This window comes from Rhinocladiella mackenziei (genome assembly GCF_000835555.1).
Source record: "Rhinocladiella mackenziei CBS 650.93 unplaced genomic scaffold supercont1.1, whole genome shotgun sequence".
Classification (NCBI taxonomy): domain Eukaryota; kingdom Fungi; phylum Ascomycota; class Eurotiomycetes; order Chaetothyriales; family Herpotrichiellaceae; genus Rhinocladiella; species Rhinocladiella mackenziei.
The window spans coordinates 1,064,769-1,086,522 of record NW_013550604.1 but is presented as its reverse complement, the minus strand read 5'-3'; the positions used below and the strand labels follow the sequence as shown (position 1 = coordinate 1,086,522).

Here is a 21,754-nt window from a genome sequence, read left to right as displayed (position 1 = left end):
CCAATCTCCCAGCCCAGCGTTATCCGATCCATGCAACATTTACCTCGGGTGAAGATTCAGTCTTCGCCAGATTTTCTGACCGGGGAAGTTCCCCTTGTTTCTCCCCATGTTGTCCGGCTTGTGGGTCATGGCATATATATCCCACGGAAACTCGAGTTAGTCTCCAAAGGCACTGGACAGCTGCCTTCGCAAGTTCGAGGTGGAATCGTTTCAGGGCGCGGCTTCAACATGAGTGATCGCAAAGATATCCACACCGAGTCAAGAAGTTACCGCGTACCAGGAACGCAATGTCGACTGGCGTACCTTGTCTGGGCCATCATTGTACGCAAAATCTGGACTCTTCTCCCCTGGTAGCTGCCATCTCTTCTGACATGTCTGTCACAGGCTCTCGCATTCTCCTACGAAGCCCACCTAGTTTCATACATCCTTCCTGTTACCATCCTTCTTTACATCAACGACGATATAGGGCCCAGTTCCTCTCTCGACTGGATCCCTACAGCTGGAACCCTATCTATTGCAGTCATCCAGACTGTTGCGGGGGGGTTGCATGGATATCTTCGGACACAGGAACTTTACCATTGCTGGCAATGTGCTTGGGATGATTGGTAAGTACTTTCCTAAGAGTGGAAGCTGAAGACATGGAACTTCAAAGCTCACGTCGTTCGTGGGTGCATTGTGGCTGCAAGGTGAGAGTGGTCCGAGTTAGAAGATGGTCGATGTCGGGACTGAACCCGGAGGAAAAGCGTCCTCTATCAAATTCATCATTGGGGGTATGATCCTCCAGGTAAGGGTCTTCTCGCGTCTCTAGCCAGGGAAAAGCTCTCAATCTCCAGGGCATCGGGGCTGGGCCGCAACAGTTGGCCTACGCAGGTGCCAGCGAGATCGTGCCGAAAAGACGAGGAGAAACCGCAGCTTCGCTCAGCCTCGCTGCACCACCCGGCTCGGCATTTGGAGCGGTCATTGGCAGGTGCTGAAAGCCATATTTGCGCATTTAAAGCAATTCTGGTGAATCTGACGTTGTGCAATCATTCAGCTTATGCTCTCGTGGGCAACTTGGGCTGGCGTCGGACATTCTAGTTGGCGCAATGTCAAGCGGTGTAGCGTTGGTCCTCACCATTTCTTTTCTACTGGTCGCCAGGATTTCTTTCACTGCACCCAGAAGGTAAAAGTCGACTTCAACAATTCAAGGAACTGGACTTTGTGGCCTCTTGTTCTTCGCCGGTGGCTAGACGAGCTTTCTGCTTGGGATAGAACTCGGTGGAAATCCTCACCTTGGGACATGCGACGTAGTTTTCTCCCCTCTGCTGATCGACGGTAAGTCTCTCTCACGCCGACAAGCCAGGAGCTCGGTTGACGATGGCGCACCGCATAGCTGTGACTACATTTGTCCTCCTGCCACTCTGGGAGATCTACTTACCCTGGAACATCATGAAGCTTTGCCCACCAGAAATATTCAAAAATGTCAAGGGCTTCACTCTTCCCATGTGTACGATATTTGTGTCGGGCATGGCGGTGAGCCTCAAAGCACCATGACGAAATGCGCAGGCACCCGACACTCCTTGAATAGTTGATCAGCCCAAGTATTGTGGCCTCAGGGTACACCAGACGATTGAACCGCATTGATGCTTCCTTTGCTGATGAGCGCCTAGCGGTCCGAACGTTGTTTACCACAGTTCCGCAAACGATTGGGTGGTACAGTTTGGCGTATAATTGCGCCGCTACAAGTTTGTCGGTCGTAACTTGCAGCGACGAATGCTGCTAACAGAATTTTAGCCGGAGCAATGGTATCGGGCATTCTGGTCGCTCGAATTAAGCATACGCGATGGCAGTTCTTCGTGGTTGCCATTCTGATGTGTGCCTTTACCGCTTCTGCCTCCTCTATTTCCTAACATGCACCACCCAGGGCCATCGTCCTTGTGAGCATCGGAGCCTTTTTTGTGGGTGCTTCCCAAGTTCTGGCGACCCTGATCATTCAATTTGGTGCCGAAGATCACTACATTGGCGTCGCGACTGGGTAAGAAGGAACAGTCTGGAGTCTTTCATGGCGGCCAGAGCGGACTGCTTGCAGGCTATCAGGATCCTTTCGAACCGTGGGCGGATGTATAGCGATAGCGATATATAGCAGCATCTTTCGCCAACACACAAACACCAATCTTGCCTCGGATGTGTCCGTCGCGGCACTGGAAGCTGGCCTACCCGCTAGCTCTGTCCCGGCGCTGCTGCGTAAGTCGAAACTCGAGTTGAAAACTGACATTGACGAGTAAATTGTGCTGATACCGCCGTCACGACCCTCAGAGGCAATATTAAGTGGAAACCAGCAGGCCATTGAAAAAGTCCGAGGTATCACTCCAAACATCCCCAAGACCACTGAAGATGCCGTCCAGTCTCTCTATGCCGGGAGGTACAGCACAGTCTTCCTCGTCAGCACATCTTTCGGAGGTGAGCATTGGCTGTTCCGAGTGGTCCGCCGGGTATTGAACAAGAGACTAAACGTGATTTGTCTGTAGTGGTTTCTGTGGTATCAGCATTCTTTGTCAAGAGTGTTGATGACTGTTTAACCAGGTAAGCGCTTCCCGTAAAATTTTGAATTCATCTCCGCCTCCCAACCTTTCGGCACTCTTCACACTGATATTCGGATACATAGGCATGTGGTTAGAGAGTTGGAGCAACCACCCCTACTGTCGTCCAAGGGATTTCTCCAGGAAGCTTCAAAGGCGGTAGACCACAAATTTGTGTGATAAGAGATGAATGGCCCCTTTGACCCTCTATCGAGCGAAGTGCGCAACATCCGAGAACCTTCACGAGGGATGAATGGTTGGAAGGGGCGATCCCTTCGGGGGTAGTGGGAGAGGTCTCCATTCCACATTTGGAAGACTTGGAGAGTGAGATGGTCCCAACATAACATCTCAAAATTTGATAAGCCTAGCTGCTTAATTGATGTTTGTACCTGCCGCGAAAGTCTGGCTCTCCTTCAAGTTCGCAACTGCGAGTGTACGTCACCGAAGCCCCCCCGTGCTCGAATTAACCTCAGAAGGGGCTACCAGACCTCGACGACTCGTCGAGGTGAGTCACCGAGGCCCTTCGTAAGCAAAACTTAGAGTGGAGAGAGAGCTAGCCATTGGATAAAGTTACAACCGCGGGGCGAACAGGGTCACTGTTACTTAGCGGGAAGGGCGCAACAATGAATTGAAGTCCGGCACCCTCGTACCTGTAATCGAACGTGTCGGTATAAAGGTGAAGTTGCGCAGGCGAACTGCAGGCATAGCGTTTCTTAACCTCCGGTGGGTATGAGTCAGTAGTTCGGCCGCCTAGAACCTCGGAGAGGCAGCATATCCACTATCTACATCGTGCATTCTTCATAAGATCCATTTAATTCCCATGAACCGGCCGACGTTCCTCAATGGGGGCCTGTTCTGTAACCGGTGCCGAACTGCGATTCGAATAGATCCGAAGAATGAAGAGTCAAAAATGCACACTCCCAATGCATTCCCTTCTCTCTCACACGTCCCAACCTCCTTCTACGTCGCTTCACCACCCACTTTGTACTCAGGGCTAAGCTCCCTCCCTTTCGCCCTCCCCACCTCAACCTCCTCCCAATCCACCCCATGCATCGTCCTCAAATTCACCGCATACACGTTCCCATTTTGACCCCTCGTGACAACTTGCACCCCACAGTTCATACAAAACAACCCCTGATTCAGTTTTTCCGGCTTATACACCACCACTGCCTCCTTCACCCCACTGACCCTCACATCCTCTTGATTCTCGACGGGACAGTGAATCAGCGCTTTCCGCCAACACAAACTACAATTGCATTCCCTGATCATCAGTTCGGAAAGCGGACGAGTGCGTAAAGAGAGAGTGACGGCGCCGCAGTGGCAGCTGCCTTGATACTTCACCTTCCCTCCCCCCAGTTCTTCGTCCGTGAAATTCGTACCTTTGAATTCAGGCTCGATGTAAGCCGGCGGAAACTTGGCTGGCGCAGTGAGGGTCTCAGTAGTTTCAAAGGACCATGGTTCAAGAGCTTGGATCATGCGCACGTTGAGAGCGCGCGTCGGTGTGTCCGCGTTTGTGTCAGTCGGGGCGAGGCGGACGCGAATGTGGCAGCCGCAGGTGGGGCAGAAGTCGGTGATGAGCCGGTTGGAGCCGAATGAGTAGGAGGAGAGGTGGGGGAGGGCCGCCGCTTCTGATGAGGCTGGGCTGTGCCATGCGAGATGGAAGGAGCCTGGTACGGAGGGTGAGGAGGATGCGCGGATGTGCATGCGGCCGGTTTTGGTGCAGATGGAGCAGGTGCAGTCTGAGATTTGGGAGAGATCGTTGTGGACGGAGAATTTGATGCTGCCGCAGTGGCAGTTGAAGGTTTGGAGGGGCGGTGGTTCGGAGGACATGGTTCTGTGGATCTGGGTTGGGGTTCGGGGAAAGGTAACAAAATCGTAGTAGTGATTGCTTGATTGGCGAGATGTTGTTAGATAATGACCAAATTGTGATAGCGGCGATGATACTGGAGGTTTACTAAGCAGTGTGAGATAGATTGATGAGTTGAAGTCATATACTACGTAGACATATTGTGCCAAGATGTGCCAATATCGCCTTGTCGCTGAAAAGATTGAGCGGGGCAAAATTAGCTCCAGGCGGCGTTTGTCCCTCGTTGGGAGGCCTGGTCTCGTCTTCTATAGGGACAGCAGGCTCGAATTACTTCTGGAGTCGAACATAGAATATTTTTGGCTGGTTCCAAGAATGGGCTCCATCACAGCCTTACTGATATCAGCGCCAAGACTAGAGACTCTGGCTACCTCGGCGCCTATTCTCTGTACCATGCTTCTTGGCCTTGATCCTGGAACGAACTCCTTAACACACATCTACACGCTTCGTAACACAGAATATTTCAGGCTAAGAACCGGTACTGGCATCTAAAGGTGTGACTGAGACTCAATGAAAGCGTGGCCATTACGCATTCACAAATGCGGTGACTGGGGCATAGTGAACCAGCCTTGCTTTCAGAACTACAGAATATCTGTCAGGGTGGAGACGTACTATAGAACGAGGGTGGAGATCCGACAATGATATTACTATCCAATGCACTATAAAGTACAAGACGAGAGACAAAGAACATGAAAGCAGTACGAGGCTATCCTAGATACTTATAGCCTTGTGTCGAACAAGGTCTCATCGAACGGCTGAATAGTAGCAAGTGCCCCTTTATTGGAAAAGGGGTTATCACTCCTCGGCAGGATTTAGGGGTAGAAATAGGAGAAAAAGGGGGTCAACCCAACGTGTATATATACCAGCAACCTGGCAGGACCGGTTGTGAGGTAGACAGAGCATTCAATACATCTCAGGTTGTTCCCCAGTTTGACACCTTGTGATGTAGTCATGCCACAAGGCTCCCTCGCAGGCACACAAGGCTATCGACAGCCAGAGTGGGTCAATGGCAGGCACCAATAGTTATCCTGCAGGCACCCGGCAGGCCCTGATGAGCCTGCCAGGTTGTGCCGTAACAAGGGCCCGTCTTTTTCAACAATATCCATCAGCCGCACTCAACTATTTCTTGCTCAATACATCCTTGGTGATTGTACCACTGCACTTTGGTGTCAAACTCTTCCTCAGTTATCCCATTGAAGGAAGTGTGATATCGGTAACACCCACAAAAGCTGGGTCAGTGGTTTCTCCAACATCTAGCTCTTCTCCTTTTTTTGTATCTGTTTGTGGGTGCCCTAATCGGCTTGACACCACATGATTGCGGGTCCGATGGGTAATCATCTCTGTTGACACGCGTATATAGTTATTAGTATCTTTCTTATACGACTTGAAGAGGAGATCGACGGTCAAAGTGGGAAGGAGTAAGAGCGCAAAAGCTTTTCGATGCTAGCTGATTGAGGACCTGTGCTGTGAAGTTGAACCTACATTTTGCCTCCTAACTTTTCCCAGATATACTTTGTCAATTGCGTACCAGGCATAATTACCAGCTGTTTCAAGGATTTCGGTCAGCGTAAGAACTTCCTTTTGCAACCAATAAGACGCAAAGCATAGCCGGTTTAAGAAAAACATACCGTTGCGCTGGGTGTAGAAGCCACCCCCTGCTGGTCCTATAATTTGCTAAGACCTTGGCTTTGAATGGGCCGCAGACGCTATCAAGGCCGAATTTCTTGCCTTTTTTTCTACGCTATGGTGAGGTCGTCTATAAATGGGGTTTGAGACGGAGCATTGAACAAAATAATCCAGACGTGTCACCTCATGAAGAAAGACACGCGCCCGGTTGTCGTAGTCCCACATGTTCATCTTCCGCTTCGGAATTCCAAGTTTTTCAACATCGCGTAAGGATTGATGTTCGAAAAACCGTCCGCAGAAGGTGGATTCGTCGTAAGCGCCAGGCATATTATTGTTGCTGAAAGCCTCCATCCTTTCCTCATTTAGATCAAGCCGTGGGGGTCCATCAGGTGGGCATTTAGGGGGATCTTTTCTGTCTCCACAGACGTTATCCGGATCTCCCTCAGAATCTACCTTACTGCTGCATCGGGCCTAGGAGTGAATTAATTACTGGAATGCACCGCTACAAGAGCAGTTTTATCACTTAGTTTAATCCAGTGCGAGAAAGGAAATGGGATGGAAGAATAAACCTCGCCGATGTTTTCAAAGACAGCTACCGGAAGTCAGTATAAGAGTATTCCGTGAGTGTTAGAGTAGGGTGCCCCCTGGCCACATGATCCACAGATTGGGTCCGATGGTGGTGGTGTTTCATCGGATCTAATTTGTGAACTGCAGTATGTCGAGTGTGATTAATAGAGCTTCTCTGGGTGGTCCACAAACTAGATCCGATGCGTGGGTCACGTCGATATCGGGGAATATCGACATCTATCAAATAGGGTGCCACCCCCCAAATGCCAAGCCACAACCCTTGTCTCAAACACCCGTGATTCTGGCCAAGACGCCAAGGACGACGCCTATAAAACGGCCACAATTGTAACTTTACGACTGATTACAACCGTTGGGACACGACAGCAAGGCCCTGAGGCTTTAGCCTCGGGGCTGCACTATCTATTATCCCTTCACGACGCTTCTACGAGCAATACACTCTCCTCCATCTTGTTGAGAACTTCTACGATTTCCTACATCTTGCTCGAAAATTCTCCATTTTCCCGCTCTCGAAGCGTTGACGGCCCCCCGAAACTACCTATTGAAAAATTGATGGCCTATCGTTCACGAGTAACCGGGTTATTTGCAACACTCGCTCACCAGACTGTATCACCATTGACAGGCAACAACGGTGACGTACACTCGTTAGATAGATATATAGACAGGCTTGATGCCATCCTTTGACCCAAGGAGATCAGAGCATTCTTTCAATGAAGAGAAGTTTGGACTACCCTTCTCTCCTTCGGCCGAAAAATTTTGTCGAATCTCGCCGCAAATGCTACGATGGAGTCGTCAAGTGGCGGATATTCCCGTAGATTGAGGGAATTATCAGTCATAATACGGCATTGGGTGAGTTTTCTTTGCTTCAAGCCTATATCTTGACTTGACGCAAGGATACTGCCAGATACGAGTAGCGGAGAAAGATCGAGAAAAGACAGCATTCAACACGAGGGAAGGCGAATTTGAGTATGTTGGTATGCCCTTTGGCTTGACTAACGCACCCGCAACTTTTCAGACCCTAATGAACCGTATCCCGCGTCCTTACCTCGGCCGATTCGTTATCGTATACTTGGACGACGTTGAGATCTTCTCCAACTCTCTTGAGGAACATTACGAACATTTGCGACTAGTTCTTCAAGCCCTAAGGGAGAACACTCTATTCGCTCGCCCATCGAAATGTGTTATTGCGGCCAGAGAATTGGATTTCTGTGGCTTTATCGTCGGTAGCGGCTTCAACGACCCGATTGCGTCAAAAGTACAAGTAATTCTTGACTGGCCACGCCTAACCAACGTACACGAAGTTCGCCAATTTCTGGGTATCGCTCGGTACTACCGCGAAGCGTTCCCCTCCTTTACGAACGCTGTATTACCCCTTTTTGAGCTCCTCAAGGAATCCGACAGCGAGCTCCGCAAGAAGAAGGTTCCAAAAATTACGTGGACTGCCAAAGCGGAGGCGGCTTTTACGAAGATTAAGGAACTAGCAGCGTCCGAGCCTGTTCTGGCACAGGCAGATACCACACGTGGCGATTTTGAAATTGACGCCGACGCCAGCGAATGGGCCATTGGTTGCAGACTCTCGCAACGAAACACGAAAACTCACGAGCTGCACCCGGCCGCTTACGACGGAAGAAAACTTACTCCGGCGGAAGCCAATTACCCAGTACACAAGAAGGAACTACTAGCGATCAAGTACGCTCTGCAGACCTGGCGCGTCTATATCGACAACGGATTCCCGATAATTGTTTGGACCGACCACAAAAGCTTGAAATATCTTGCAACTATGAAGAATCCATCGAAACTGCTCGCGAGGTGGATTGACGAATTCGGAGAATACTCCTTGGATATTCGGTACCGGAAGGGGAAGGAAAACACCATACCCGACGCGATTAGTCGAAGATCAGACTGGATGAGTAGAGGGCCTCGTAACCGAGCAGCAGTCATCGTAACCATTCGCACTGCCGCACTTGGACGAGGACGAGTGGGCTGAATATATGGTTCAGCTTATTGAGAAGGGTGTTGAACCTCCAGAATCCTTTCGCAAATCCATTTACAAGGAAAAGGACTGGTTTACGACGGATAGCGATGGACCACTAATAGGCCGATTTCGTCGAAAGGATGCACGATGAATGCGGTCATCTCGGTTACCCTGGGCTGATGGGAGTCGTAACCGGTCGTGGATGGTGGCGATCCCTCGAAGGAGATATCAAGAACTTCGCAAAATTGTGCCCGGAGTGTCAATGCGCCCAACGACCTTGTACTAATCAGTCAGGAACGCGAGATGCCACAGACTCTCGCAAGCGCGACCTTAGAACTCTTCGACCGCTGGGCTGTCGACCTTAACGGTATCCTTCCGCAAACCCCCCAAGGGAATCGCTGGATCTTCACAGCTATCGAATACCTCACAAGATGGCCGATTGCGATACCTTTAGCCAACGCGCATGCAGAAACGGCAGCTCTCGCTCTACACGACAACATTACGATGGTCTACGGGCCCTTTCAAGAACTCCTTTCGGATAACGGAACGCGGTTCGTGGGGGAAGTCATGAAGACCTTCCTTCGAAAACTGAAATCGAAACATCGTGTAACCACACCTTACCACCCGCAAACTAACGGAAAGGTCAAGAACTATAACGGAATCCTGGGAACACTCCTCACGAAGATGTTAGTTAACAAGCCAACCGTTTTGTGGGATCATGTCGGACAGGGGGCTATAGGCTCCACCATTGAAATGCTGGTGAGAAGTTACCATGGACGACGATGTTGATGGTGGTTACTCTGTGCGATGACGAGGTGTTCGCATGTCTATAAAGCAACCCTCAGCAACTCGACAAGTAGATAGGGAACAGAGCACTCCTTCACCTCAAGTTGCACACGAAGTTTGACAGATCAGCACTTACCACAAGCACTATTCGCAACACGAATCCGCGTGCACTCTGGCACCGAGCGCTCACCATACTACCTCCTTTACGGACGGAACCTTCGACTCCCCTAGCGATGAAAAGGGAATACGACCGTTTGCGACAGTCGTCGACTGGAAACGTAACCTGGAACGGATTGAGTAGATGCTGTACGACAGGATGGTCGCAAACGAAAACTTAGTATGAAAGGCTATTAAAGCACAGAAAATCCGCGCGGAAATGGCCAAACACTCGCCATTCGCCGTAAACGAATAGGTTCTTGTCAAGCTGGGTGCAACTCGAGATGTATTGAATGCTCCCTTCTCTATCTACTTGTCGAGGTATTGAGGCTTCTTTTATAGACGTGCGAATACTACGTCGTTACGCAGAGCAACCATCAGTAACGTCGTCGTCCATGGAAACCTCTCACCAGTGTTTCAGCTGTGGAGCCTATACACAATACCCCTTTGTTCAACAGTTCTAGTGCGAGCGGAGCAGTATTCCGAGCTGGCAAATATCGATCTCATCGCCGATATCTGAGCCCAATGTATCGGTATTTACTAAATATATCGCCGATATTATAGTCGGCTTTCCTAACTGAGTATTCCGTCATTCCCAACTATGGCGTTACTGACCTCGCTGTCGCTGTCGATTGGTTTCCGTTTACGATGGATCCGATCAGGGGGGTCTGGCAGACAAAGGCGGCAATTCTACCCATCCCCGGATGGTCCATAGACTGGATCCGATGGGTTGAATGCGCAGTACGGGATTTCAGCCAATGAGGGCAGAGGATTTAGGAATTTTCGGACTATAGATTTTCCGGATTAAGGGTGGCTGGTAATCACGTGACACGTTATGGGGCCGCATGCACCACGGAAACGATATCCGGGATCGGTGATATCGACAACGATGGTGTCGGTATCCGCCAAATACCGATATGATCGACTAGTTCGGAGCACTGTCTGAGATTCATCTCATCTTCACTTCGCGAGCGCAGCTACTAACATCAGACACCACGACAAGGTGTGAATCCATCGTCTCGTTACCCCCGACTCGAGGCAAGCGCTCCGCGCCTTCGGAGGGCACGACAAAATTGTAGTACTACGGATCGTAGCAGTCCGGCTTGGAGGTGGGGAAACATGTCTCGGTCCTGGTTGCGTTTTTGGATCCCCTCGACTACAATCTGTTGCACTACGATTTGTAGTCCTTATTATGTAGCTGGAACAACCAAAGGAGGCCTCAATGTACCGATAGAATAGGTGCGGGCTGCAAGGGAGGGCTCTGAGATCTCTCGAGAAATGTATTAGCTCGTACTTTGCGGCGCGAATGGTGATCCATGCTGTAGTGCCCACTTCTCGGCTCTCTGAGGGATGGCCTTGAAGGTCTTACTATTGCGTTGTACTGTCGGGCCCAACGCTAGAACAAAGGCGTCGCGATCTTCGAATCTTTCTCCTGGCGGAGATCTCCGAGGGCCGATTTCGTCCACCACGTGACAAAACGTATCTGCCAAGTCGACACCCGCTGTGAGCGCAAGATTCTTAATAATGGAGTCGACAATTAAATTTTCCCCCGGAATCCCGTGGGTCGAACCTTTTGATGTGCAGAAGCGCCTCCAAGAACTCCGTGGCTTCTTGGATCCCAATAACCCTCACTATCAACCCGATCGACAGCACATCAATATCAAAGCCGTCATCAAGCTCTATGAGGAGGGGAAAATCAACGGCGAGGGAACAGTCTTCATAATGAATGGAAAAGTTGTTGATGAAAAGGAGACATTCAAAGGACCTTATTGCGCCTGGTCTGAGGGAATGCATCAGTAGTATGTGGCAAAACATTCTTATGGTCATGGGCCCTTCGGTAACAACTTTCAAGAAGTAAGCATCGGCCTCCTTTTAATGCTCGTGATTTTTTAAGTTTTCTTCAGATTCGCACGTTAGTTAGGCTATGTGATTGTACCCAAATGGCTGACGAGAGTATTGGGGATGTGAACCGGCGAGATAGAAGCCAAGGCCGAAGAGATGACGCCCCTTTAATAGACGTCCAACGGCGGGCCTCTCTCTCCAACTCCCCCCAAAAGTACACAGCCAGATTTCTCCACTGCCGGCTTCACAATCCCCGCAATACCGGCATTATGCTGCCTGCGCCTGGCACCAGGGTGCGAGATGACGCCGAAACGCCGTGACGGACCAGGGATTCATCCAGCTCCCTATCAGCTGAGACGATGGTAGGGATTTGACAGAAAGAGACAGCCATATGATGTGCCGTTCGATCCTTTGCGATCAGTCACACGCCTACGGCGAGTTCGGCTGGCACGTCGAAAACGGTGGGCCACGTCAACACATTGCGTGGCAAGTAGGATCGAAGTCGTGAGGCAGAAATGGTGGTATCGGAGGGCCGAAACTCCTCGAGTCGAGATCATAACGCAGGGAGGGTCGACGATTGGAGGGGTCGCTCCGATGCAGGCGGGCAGAGGGAGGCGGAGAAGGGGAGAGTTGGGAAGCCTGAAAGCGCGGGCTTTGACTGTGCCCTGTGAAGCAAGGGGAAAGTGCCAGGGGGTAAGATAGGAGAGAATAGGATGGAGGGAAAGGTCGACGTTGAGGAGAATGAGAGGGCGGTTCCTATAGAGAGACGGCAAAAGCGGCAGGCAGCCAAGACCGGAGCTATTCCTCAAAGGAGATGCCGGCTAAACCGGAGGCAGATTTCCCAGTCAACGACCTCACAGATGAATCGATAGGGGCGACCGCAGCCTCACGCCAGCGAATGCTCATCTTCCTGAAATATTTATCCTGCATAACCTCAGACGGCCTTCTTTTCAAAGAATCGTCCTATCTTCCTGCTATTCTCGAAGTACCTCAAATCCTCCTGTCGACATAAGTCAAGTGGATTGGCCAAAGTTGTCTTCTCGATTGCCGCTTTGAACTGCCTTGGTAGGACGACGTTCGCACCCATTCTACCTTTGTCATTTTCACTAGAACGGCCGTCAAAACATCTCAAGAGCTGCGCTCCTTCAACCAACGTTTGTATTCAATGCCCGAGATCATGGCACAGTCTAAGGCATAGGATAGTAATGCGGAGCAATAGCCCAAATACTCTGGTTTCAAGACATTGCGTACTGAGATACGTTTGCTTCATCTTGAGACGGGGGCTATCACCAAGGATTTGCGGTACGTCATGCGCCATACAGAGCTCCGGGGTTCACCTAGGTGCTGTGCTGTGTCATATTCCTGGGGCGCGCCGGTACTAGTCAGTGCATTGAAGGAAATATTTATTCAAGGAGAGTCCGTTCGGATCAGACCGACATTGTGCTCATTTCTCGAAACTATGACACTTCATAAACCTAGGATAGGCATGCCCGAAAACCCGTTCGGGCGGGCCACGGGGTGAAAACCCAGCCCGACCCGGCTCATGTCAAGGCCTATAAGCGATCTTGGGTTCCCGAGCTGTCTGAGCTACCGCGACATCTTCGACATGTTCGTCCGTTGCAACTGAGATGCCGGCCGCTTCAGCTTCAACACCGCCTGTGGCCATGACTGCAACCAATACTACTCCCAATGCAGTTATTCCTCCAAAGACAAACCCTGTCTTCGAACCCAGATTTGCATATGATGGAGAATGTAAGTATGAAATGAAGAAAACAAACGGTAAAGCCGACAACGACATTCGCAGCAGTCGAAATCAATTTGCAGTCAGAAAGTTGATTGGTCTTGCGATCTCGGGGGGAAACTTACTGCAAATGCCATCGTTTTCTCTCTTAATGCAGCGGTCTCAACTTCAGCTGCAGTGGTGAAGGCGGCAGGAGCAAAAGCTCACTTTTCGGTGTCCAAATGTCTAGGCAAATCATCCCAGCCAGGCACGTGGCAATGGGGACAACACTACCGAGGACCTTGTCGTTGTCAGCAAGAATCTTACCCAGGAGCCTGATATTCTTATTTACTAACCGTGTAGAGGAATGCCTTGGAGCTTAGTCCGACCGTCTTGTAAAATGTAGGTCCATATGCGCTGCTAAAAGATTGTCCTGTTCCCATATGAAGAGCTAACATTACCGCAGCAATCCTGGAACCTGTTAGCCATACATATTTATTGGGGATGGAGAATCCACTCCATTGTATTGTGCGCCTTATGCTTCTCTTGTTGAAGAGTTCTTGCCATGGAGTTATGCGCATTGTTGTGGCGGTGTCCTCGACTACTGCACCCACCTCAAGTCGTGGAACGGCATTTGCAACGTCTTCACGTTCTCAACCAACCTGACAGCTGTATATATAATGATGCGGCCGACGGTAAACTGGGTCGGACGTTTACTGGTGCATTGGACTCCACATTGTATGAGCATGACTGGAAAGCCTCCGACATGTCGTGCACCACTTACTTATGACACCAACAACTTGGATGATGCAGGTGATGAGCATTGCTCGTTTATGACCCAACAAGACAACAAGGGGCGACAGCCAGAGTTCCCGTCAATTTACCAGTTTGTGGTAAGCTATGAACCATATCTTCAGTGTGGCCGCATCTTGCTCAAAATGGAATGGTCATACCTGTTTATCAACGAGGCGGTTGTAGGTGACAAGGCATAGAACCCCAACTTTTCATCATAGTGACCGAATTGTTTTGCATACGGCTGAAAGACTTGGACGCTTCTGAAGGAGGCTCCGTCACTATTCAACGGATGAGAAGGATAGCTGGGAAGCGTCGGATGTTATACTGACTATCCTTCCCAGGGTTAGCAGTCGCTCAATCACAGCAAAACCTTTTGGACACACCAAAAAAAATACTGCCCATGGAATAGACGACGCAGATAAACAGAAGTCTGGGAGTAGCCGATGCCCATGCCTGTCGGCCCACGAAGACAGATTTGCGAGCCATTGTCAGGATTGCGCAAGGTAAAGGAAAGAACTGCAGGGACAATATCAATGTGATGGCAGTAGTTATTCTTTCGGTTCGAACAGTGCTTTATACTACTAAGTCCCAAGTTTTCGAGTGTTGTGGGGTGAAGTCTGGGGACGCCGATCGAACCGGCCGGTCTATATTACAATATGCCGGTCGCTCGCTGCCCATCATGGGTACAACTCTGCAAGACGCACACCACGGAAGCTGAATACTTGAAATATAATTCTCCTGCCATCGATCTGGGTTCCCTAGTCCAACGAGATACGAGTGTCGTTTCGAACACAACTCGGCACTTTGGTACTTAGCCGGACCGTTGACGGACGCATTTCCAAGGTTCTATAGACACCATGACGGAGATTGACTGTGACGTCCTTATTTATGGAGGAACTCCTGGTGCTGCCGGCACTGCTGTCGAAAGTGCAAAGCTCGGACATAAGGTTCTTCTTGTGCCGTCTGATGAGCATATTGGTAAGCTGCCGTCTGTCCTAATGATCCTGTAATTTTTAACCAGCTAACCACTGGTGACGAACACAGGCGGTGTTCAAGTCAATGGCCTAGGCGCTATGGATATTGATCGCCAGGCCGGGTTTCAGAATAGCCCGAGCGTCGGAGACGCCGGTCTAGAACTACGCCGCCGTACCAGCGCTATTTATGGTCGCTTGGAGACGGTGGTTAAGAAGGACATCAAAGATCCATCAGTCTGGCAGTTTGAGTCCAGAGTGGCTGAGAGTAATATTAAAGATTGGTTGGCAGAGTCCCCTAATATTCAAATCATCAAGGTAAGAAAACGACAGTCCAGGACCCGTTTTAGCCGTTGATATTCTGCTTCTGACTGGCGCAGGCGTCCCTGGCAAGGGGTAAAACTGTCGACAAGAGCGACGTCAAAGTGACCAAAGTATCGTTGTCAAACGGAATCCATGCCTTGGCAAAGATAAATACGCAACATACCTGTTTTGGATCTATCTCTGACATTCTTCTTTTTCAAAGGTTTTCATCGACGCCACTTGCGAGGGTGACCTCCTGGCCGCTACGGGAATATCAACCACGTACGGGAGGGAAGCAAGTTCTGTCTATGGCGAAAGTCTGACAAGAGTGCGCCACGAAACCATTTACAGCCAGATCCAAGTCCCAGTTGATCCGTACCGAACACCAGGCGACCCATCCAGCGGTCTGCTCTATGGAATTTCCGATGAGCCGTTTGGCACACCAAGACAAGGTGATAATCATCTCATGGCATTTTCCTTTCAACTTCCGTTGACGGACAACAAAGACAATCAACTGCCAATATACAAGCCTGAAGGCTATGACCCAAGTCATTATGAATTGTACAGAAGGCATGCGCAGGCCGGAGGCAGGCTTTCCACACCGATTGTTCGGATTCCAGGTAGGAAAGCCGATGTCGACGGGTGTGAATCACCGCTACATCTAGACCTGGTCGGGATGAACGATGGATGGGCCGATGGCTCTCCAGAAAAGCGCAGGGATATCCTGGAAATAGCCACTCTCTTCACCAAGGGCTTGCTCTGCTTTTACACGACCGATGAATCACTACCTTTTTTTTTTTTAAAGGCAATGTCGGCCGGCTGATTACTATTGGTGTTAGCTTTCATTCCACGAGGAATGGCAACGTTTCGGCTACCCGCTCGACGAGTTACCCGACAACAACCACTTCCCACGCATGCTGTATATCTGCGACGCTCGCAGGATGGTCTCCGACTACGTCATCAGACAGGGCATGGCTGTCCAGGGCGTTCCGTATGATATTTTGAAAGAGAAACTCCTGGTGCGAGGCGCCCTGTTTGATGCGTCCAAGGTGGGCGTGCCATCGTTTCCTGATGATGAGAAGGTCCTCAACTAGAGTGTGTACGCCACGTACGTCCCGAAGCCAAAAATGTGCAGAGAAGCTAGGGCCGTGGAAAGGCCACACATTCAGACGGTCCTAGTCCTAATGCCGATAGCTACTGCAGCAAATTCGTATTTCCCTTTTCCGATTGATTACAAAAAGTGTGGTTGTTCTGAGCGATCTATGATTACGATGAAGCTTGCGGGCGGTGATGGAGTGAGCGAGTTGTTCTCAATAACTGCAGAGGTAAACTTGTTGCCGAGAAATGAGCCTCCGGTTGAGGCGGCCCTACCCTTTCATGTATGATCGCAGGCTGGGCGCGCCACCGCTTTTGATATCGCTATAAGATACCCCCTTCTCATCCTCTAATCCTCTCTTCCTTCAGCCTGTTTTCCTTCTCACCTCCATCGGGCTGACGCACCAGTCGTGTGAAGCACGACACCACCTGAATCCTCTCTGCCACACCGGCCACCCTTCGATTCTCCACTAGCTTCCTTCAAAATTTGCCTCGCCTCTCTCAGTGCACCCTGATCACCTCCCAATCCCTGATCCTTACGGCCTCTGCACCCTTGACGCAGCCGGTTAGCCAGTTACGGCCCCTGTCATGGAGCGCCAAGACCCCATGCCAAGGCATGTATATAGCATACGTTACGCAGGGTACCCCTATTCGACTTCCAAGTGTGAAAGTCGATGCCGCCTCTGCACCTGTATAGATAGGTATCCTTTCGACCTCGTTCTAGCCCCCTACCGAGCCTATCCCTAACAGCCCCCTTCATGTCTTCAATTCCTCCATAGCACATTTGGCTTCACCGGCAGCACAACGTGCAGGCTCAGCTGATCCCTCCATCATCTACGCCTTGACCAGGGTCCTGAGGGTGTCAGCGTCAGTGCGTCTCCTAGTACCGCCTTGCAAAGATGAATCCGCGTGATGGGCTCCTCTGGCGATTATTCTAGACTTGCAAAAGCCCTAGGAAGATGATCGTCAAAATCGAGCATCCTCAGTTGAGGAAGAATGTTGATGAGGAATGTTGCAAGATGAACGTTGGTGTCACGATCACGCACCAAGGGACCTCGCGATCCTTTATTCTCGTCCCAGGAGTGCGAATAGCATTACTCTCTTCGTGCTACGTCTTATATCTAGAACCTGATGATTACTTGAACATATCTGATTAAACCACCTGACCTAGAACCCTCATATAGGAAGAAGGATGAATGTTGATGAAGAATGCTGCACCGTCGATGCCGGGATTCTGTATCTTGAATCTGGTGAAGACATCCAAGACGGCGAAGTGCAGCTAATCTTTTGGCACGGGCCGGCACAGCAAGCTGAGTGCCGCACCTGTTGCGTCTCCCGGAAATACTCTGATATCTTAATATCTTCATGCTGCTTCCCACCACTCCGTAATTTCCGTCTAAACAAGTTAGAAACCTCGTTGTGACAACTAATTTGACGCCACTTACCGCAGTGAAACGGGGGTGGACCCATACCATTCTATTCGGGTCCTGATGGTTGAGCTCTTCAAGGTCGTCCGTAGAATCTTCAAGGCAATTGAAGATTGCTTTATTGGAAAAGGTGAAACCGATCACCCACCGACGCAGCTGTCGGGCCGTCTCCCCATCTCCAAAGCCACTACTCTCGAGAGCATTCATCTGATCAACGACAAATATGACGTCTTTTTGGGACTTTAAGAATATCCGGATCTGGTCTTGGGTGTGTAGGCCCATGATCGTCTTCTGGGTGGTGAAATCGTTGGCCCAGGCGAACAGCATTGCTGTTCTGACGTAGGGAACAGGGTCATCGAACAACGCCTGGCAATCCGGTAGATAGACGACCCGTTCATTTTGAGCAGCCAAGTAGCAGACGAGGGCGGCTAGAAGGTGAGGCCTCCCTAAGTCCTGGGTTCCACGAAGCCAGTACCTCTCTTGCGTATTATTTATCCTGCGGAGGAGGGATTTGAATATCCTCCTCCCCATATATAGCCACTTTCCTTTAGCTATACCGGGCTCTTTGAATCGTTCTGGCATAGTGCCGATATATGGGAAGTCGAACGTGTAATTTGATGTGGGGTCGGAAAGTTTATCGATAGCTTCAGGAAGAGGATCGACGAAATTGGAATGCTGGCCAGAAGAGTCGTTCATCTGTGTAATCATATCCTTGATGGCCTTTCTTCGCTTGTTCGCTTCGGCGGCCAATTGCGTCATTTCGTCTTCATTCCCACCCCCTACAACGACGTTAGCTGGCTGTCATATGGTACGTTGAAGGCGTTATTACCTTTTTTACACTGTAGGATGACTTCAAGTGCAAGAGACGCAAGACCAATACGGACTCCAACGCGCAGATGGGTTTCCATGATGTCTGGATCCTCAGCATACTCCAAGAAGGTGGAGCCATTGATTCTCTTCGCTTTGAACGTCAAAAAGTCCATGTAATTGCGGAGAAGGTCTGGTTGTGTTCGCTGGATCCATTCAAGTAATTGCTCATCGTTCCAACTTTCCACCTCTTGGATTGTAGGGATTACCTTCGGGCCTTGCCCAGCTTCCTGATTAGAAGCATTCATTATAATCGGCGTGAAGGAGGGTCAAACGAGGGAGACGGTATACGGTGACGACTCGGACACGCACGCAAATTGTGGAGAGTTCAAACTCGCCCAAGACGAACGCACGTGGACTGCTGTGGGGAAGTGATGGACTGTTGTGTCCGTTGGATGATTGATTCTATTCATCTATCTCTGAGTATTAATGAAAGAGTAGAATGACGAACAATCTAGCCATTTTATAGGCACCTATCTTGGCATCGTAGCCAGAAACCACTTTTGTCATGTCAAGCCGAAATCGATTTAAAGCCGAAATTAAGGTTTTTTTGGGGGGGCAGGCCAAAATTGACACCAAATCGTGGTTGACCTATCGAGGACGAAACTCAGTGGCAACACTAAGGTTTTAACTGATAGAATTGAGGGACCCTCACTTAGTGCACACGTGAGGTACAGTAAGAGGGTTGTCCGGCCTAGCTCCAGCCAGTGATTGTTCACTCGACAGTAGCGCGAGCTGAATTTGGTGCCGAGGTTGGTGCCCCGATCCAAGTAGGAAGTCAATCTGGCAGGGGGAGATCGGGTTCGCGTCCTTGGCACTGAGGGAAAAACGCCTCCAAAAGCGGCGGCACCATCCGCCAAATCCGGCGGGAGATTTCCTTGCAACCTGCGTCAAGACATCATCACGACTATCCGCACTTTATCACCTTGTCCACTTACTGTCCAGTTCCCCAACGTGGTTTTTTTGTCTGAAATCTAAAGGAGGCTTTGATATGCTATTCACACTTATGGGCCATAAGTTCGCTCTCGCACCGTGGCGATGGATTCTCCTGCCAGACCCCATCGCGTCCTCGCCAGCAAGCGGCAGAGAAAGCTCTCAAAGAGGTCCACAACACCTACGGCGGTGGCACCGAAAGACTAAACCCGACTTGTCGCACCTACACGTCTACGGTTGCAAGACGTACACACTTAAGCATGGAATCCCTCGACTTGACAAGCTTCAAGAGCGCGCAACTATTAGATATCTCGTTGGATACGACTCCACCAATATTTATCGTATCTGGCAGCCAAATTCGCAACGAGTAATTCGCTCTCGAGACGTTACGTTTGATGAGAGGAGTTTCTTTAATCCAAATGATTTAACAACCGAACAATCGCTTCTTGAAGCCTAGGCCTTGACATGGGCCGGGTCGGGCTGGGCGCCCGAACGGGTTTTCGGGTCAACCAAGGCCTGACCCTACAGGGTTTTGGGTCAAAAGAATAATAGCCCAAAACCCGCCCCAAAGCCCAACCCAACCCAAAACCCGCCGGGTCAACCCTGCCCATGTCAAGGCCTATTGAAAGACTGCGTGGCGGCTCTCGATAAGCGCCTCGGCGACGAAGGAAAGCGAAGTGGTAGCTACCAGTTGGTCGAGATCGATGCCGGGGAACGCCCAGAAGAATCGGAAGATACGGATTCTGCGGGAGTCTCTTACTAGAGGAAAGATTCTCGGACTAAAACGATTGTGTCACTTGTATTACCAGATGAGCTTCAAAGCCTTGTATCATTATGACGTCTTACATAGAAAAGCATCAACCGACTATCTATTGTATCGAGAGCAGTCTCGGCTCCGGCGGAAACGTGGACGCCATTTCAAATATTGAGTGGTTCACGAGGAGTTCTCGTTGAGCAGTGCTTCTATATATCTCGAGATGAAGATGACCTTATGTCAAACTTCTTGTACGACTTGAATTTAGAGAATGCGCTTTGGAAAGAGTGCTCAGCCTTCTAAATGAATGTATGTTGTAGCCTACTAGGAGCGTTGTAGCCTAGCAGGTAACCGCACTCTATCAATTCCAGAGCATTTAACAACAATCATTATACATACATCCACTGATTGTTTGATAATGGCACATTGGTATCTCTACTAGAGGAGGAACTTCGAGCCGAAGAGGCAGATGAACGGACTGTTACGGCACAACCTGGCAGGTCCATCGGAGCCTGCCGAGTGCCCACGGGATGGCTATTGGTGCCTGCCATGGACCCACTGTGGCTGTCGATAGGCTCGTGTGCCTGCGTGGGAGCCTTGTGGTATAACTATACCACAAGGCTACAAGTATCTAGGATGGCCTCGCACTGCTTTTGTGCTCTTCGTCTCTCGTATTGTACTTTATAGTGCATCGGATAGCAATATCATTGTCAGACCCTGTCAAACTGGGTGCAACTTAAGATGTATTGAATGCTCTGGGCTCTCCAAATGAGCGTGGGATAGAGCTTATCTATATATCTATCTACGAGGTGTATGTTGGCGCTGTTGCCTGTTAATGGTGTTGCACGCCAGGAGGTGAATGTTCGTAGTCCGTCTCCACCCTGACAGGGACATTTTAGTGCCTCTAAGGGCCCGTTAGCTATGATATAGTCGGAACACCTCTGGATGGGTCATAGACTGGATCAGAGTAGGCTGTGGAGGCTATGCTGAAGTCGCTGTACACGCTGCCGAAGGAACGAGACCACTGTCCCCGATCCCACCCGGCCACATGGTCTACGGATTGGATCCGATGGCGGTGGTATATCATGGGGTCCGATCTCTGGGCCATCTCGATATCGACTTCTATCGAGTAGGATGTCCCCACGGGGGCCACATGGTCCATGGATTGGATCCGATGGCTTGTGGCATTTCATCGGATCCAATCCGTGAACCATGTCGATATCGAGGCTCACCCGTGAACGCTCCATACGATCCATCTCGAGTTTGATCAGTAGAGCTTCCCTGGGTGGTCCACATACTGGATCCGATCCATGGATCATCTCAATATGGTCCACGGATTGGATCCGATGACGGGGCGGCAACGGAGAGTGTATACGTGCCCACGTGACACTGCCAAGCCACAGGCTTACATGATTGGCCAGCACGTCGCTCTTGGCGCCGCCACACAACGCCAAGCCCTAACCAGGCGATTCCAAATTTAAATAAAAAAATAAAAAA

At 50.2% G+C, this 21,754-nt stretch overlaps 4 protein-coding genes across 4 annotated transcripts; 2 read left to right on the top strand and 2 right to left on the bottom strand.

Moving 5' to 3' along the window:
* Positions 1–1,428: 1,428 nt before the first annotated feature.
* Positions 1,429–2,738, top strand: Z518_00384 (uncharacterized protein; the record flags this gene model as incomplete). Its single annotated transcript, XM_013420987.1, has 8 exons — positions 1,429–1,512; positions 1,568–1,724; positions 1,774–1,852; positions 1,904–2,014; positions 2,069–2,223; positions 2,296–2,439; positions 2,508–2,562; positions 2,645–2,738. 8 exons carry the CDS (start codon positions 1,429–1,431, stop codon positions 2,736–2,738), a joined length of 879 nt encoding a protein of 292 aa, XP_013276441.1.
* A 780-nt stretch (positions 2,739–3,518) lies between these two features.
* Z518_00383 (uncharacterized protein) lies at positions 3,519–4,388 on the bottom strand (the record flags this gene model as incomplete). The annotated part of the gene is made up of 1 exon (XM_013420986.1): positions 3,519–4,388. One exon carries the CDS (start codon positions 4,386–4,388, stop codon positions 3,519–3,521), a length of 870 nt encoding a protein of 289 aa, XP_013276440.1.
* Positions 4,389–14,764: 10,376 nt separating this feature from the next.
* Positions 14,765–16,275, top strand: Z518_00382 (uncharacterized protein; the record flags this gene model as incomplete). Its single annotated transcript, XM_013420985.1, has 5 exons — positions 14,765–14,885; positions 14,952–15,196; positions 15,259–15,312; positions 15,405–15,851; positions 16,021–16,275. 5 exons carry the CDS (start codon positions 14,765–14,767, stop codon positions 16,273–16,275), a joined length of 1,122 nt encoding a protein of 373 aa, XP_013276439.1.
* Positions 16,276–17,639: 1,364 nt separating this feature from the next.
* Z518_00381 (uncharacterized protein) lies at positions 17,640–18,818 on the bottom strand (the record flags this gene model as incomplete). The annotated part of the gene is made up of 3 exons (XM_013420984.1): positions 17,640–17,672; positions 17,722–18,482; positions 18,533–18,818. 3 exons carry the CDS (start codon positions 18,816–18,818, stop codon positions 17,640–17,642), a joined length of 1,080 nt encoding a protein of 359 aa, XP_013276438.1.
* Between the last annotated feature and the right edge of the window lie 2,936 nt (positions 18,819–21,754).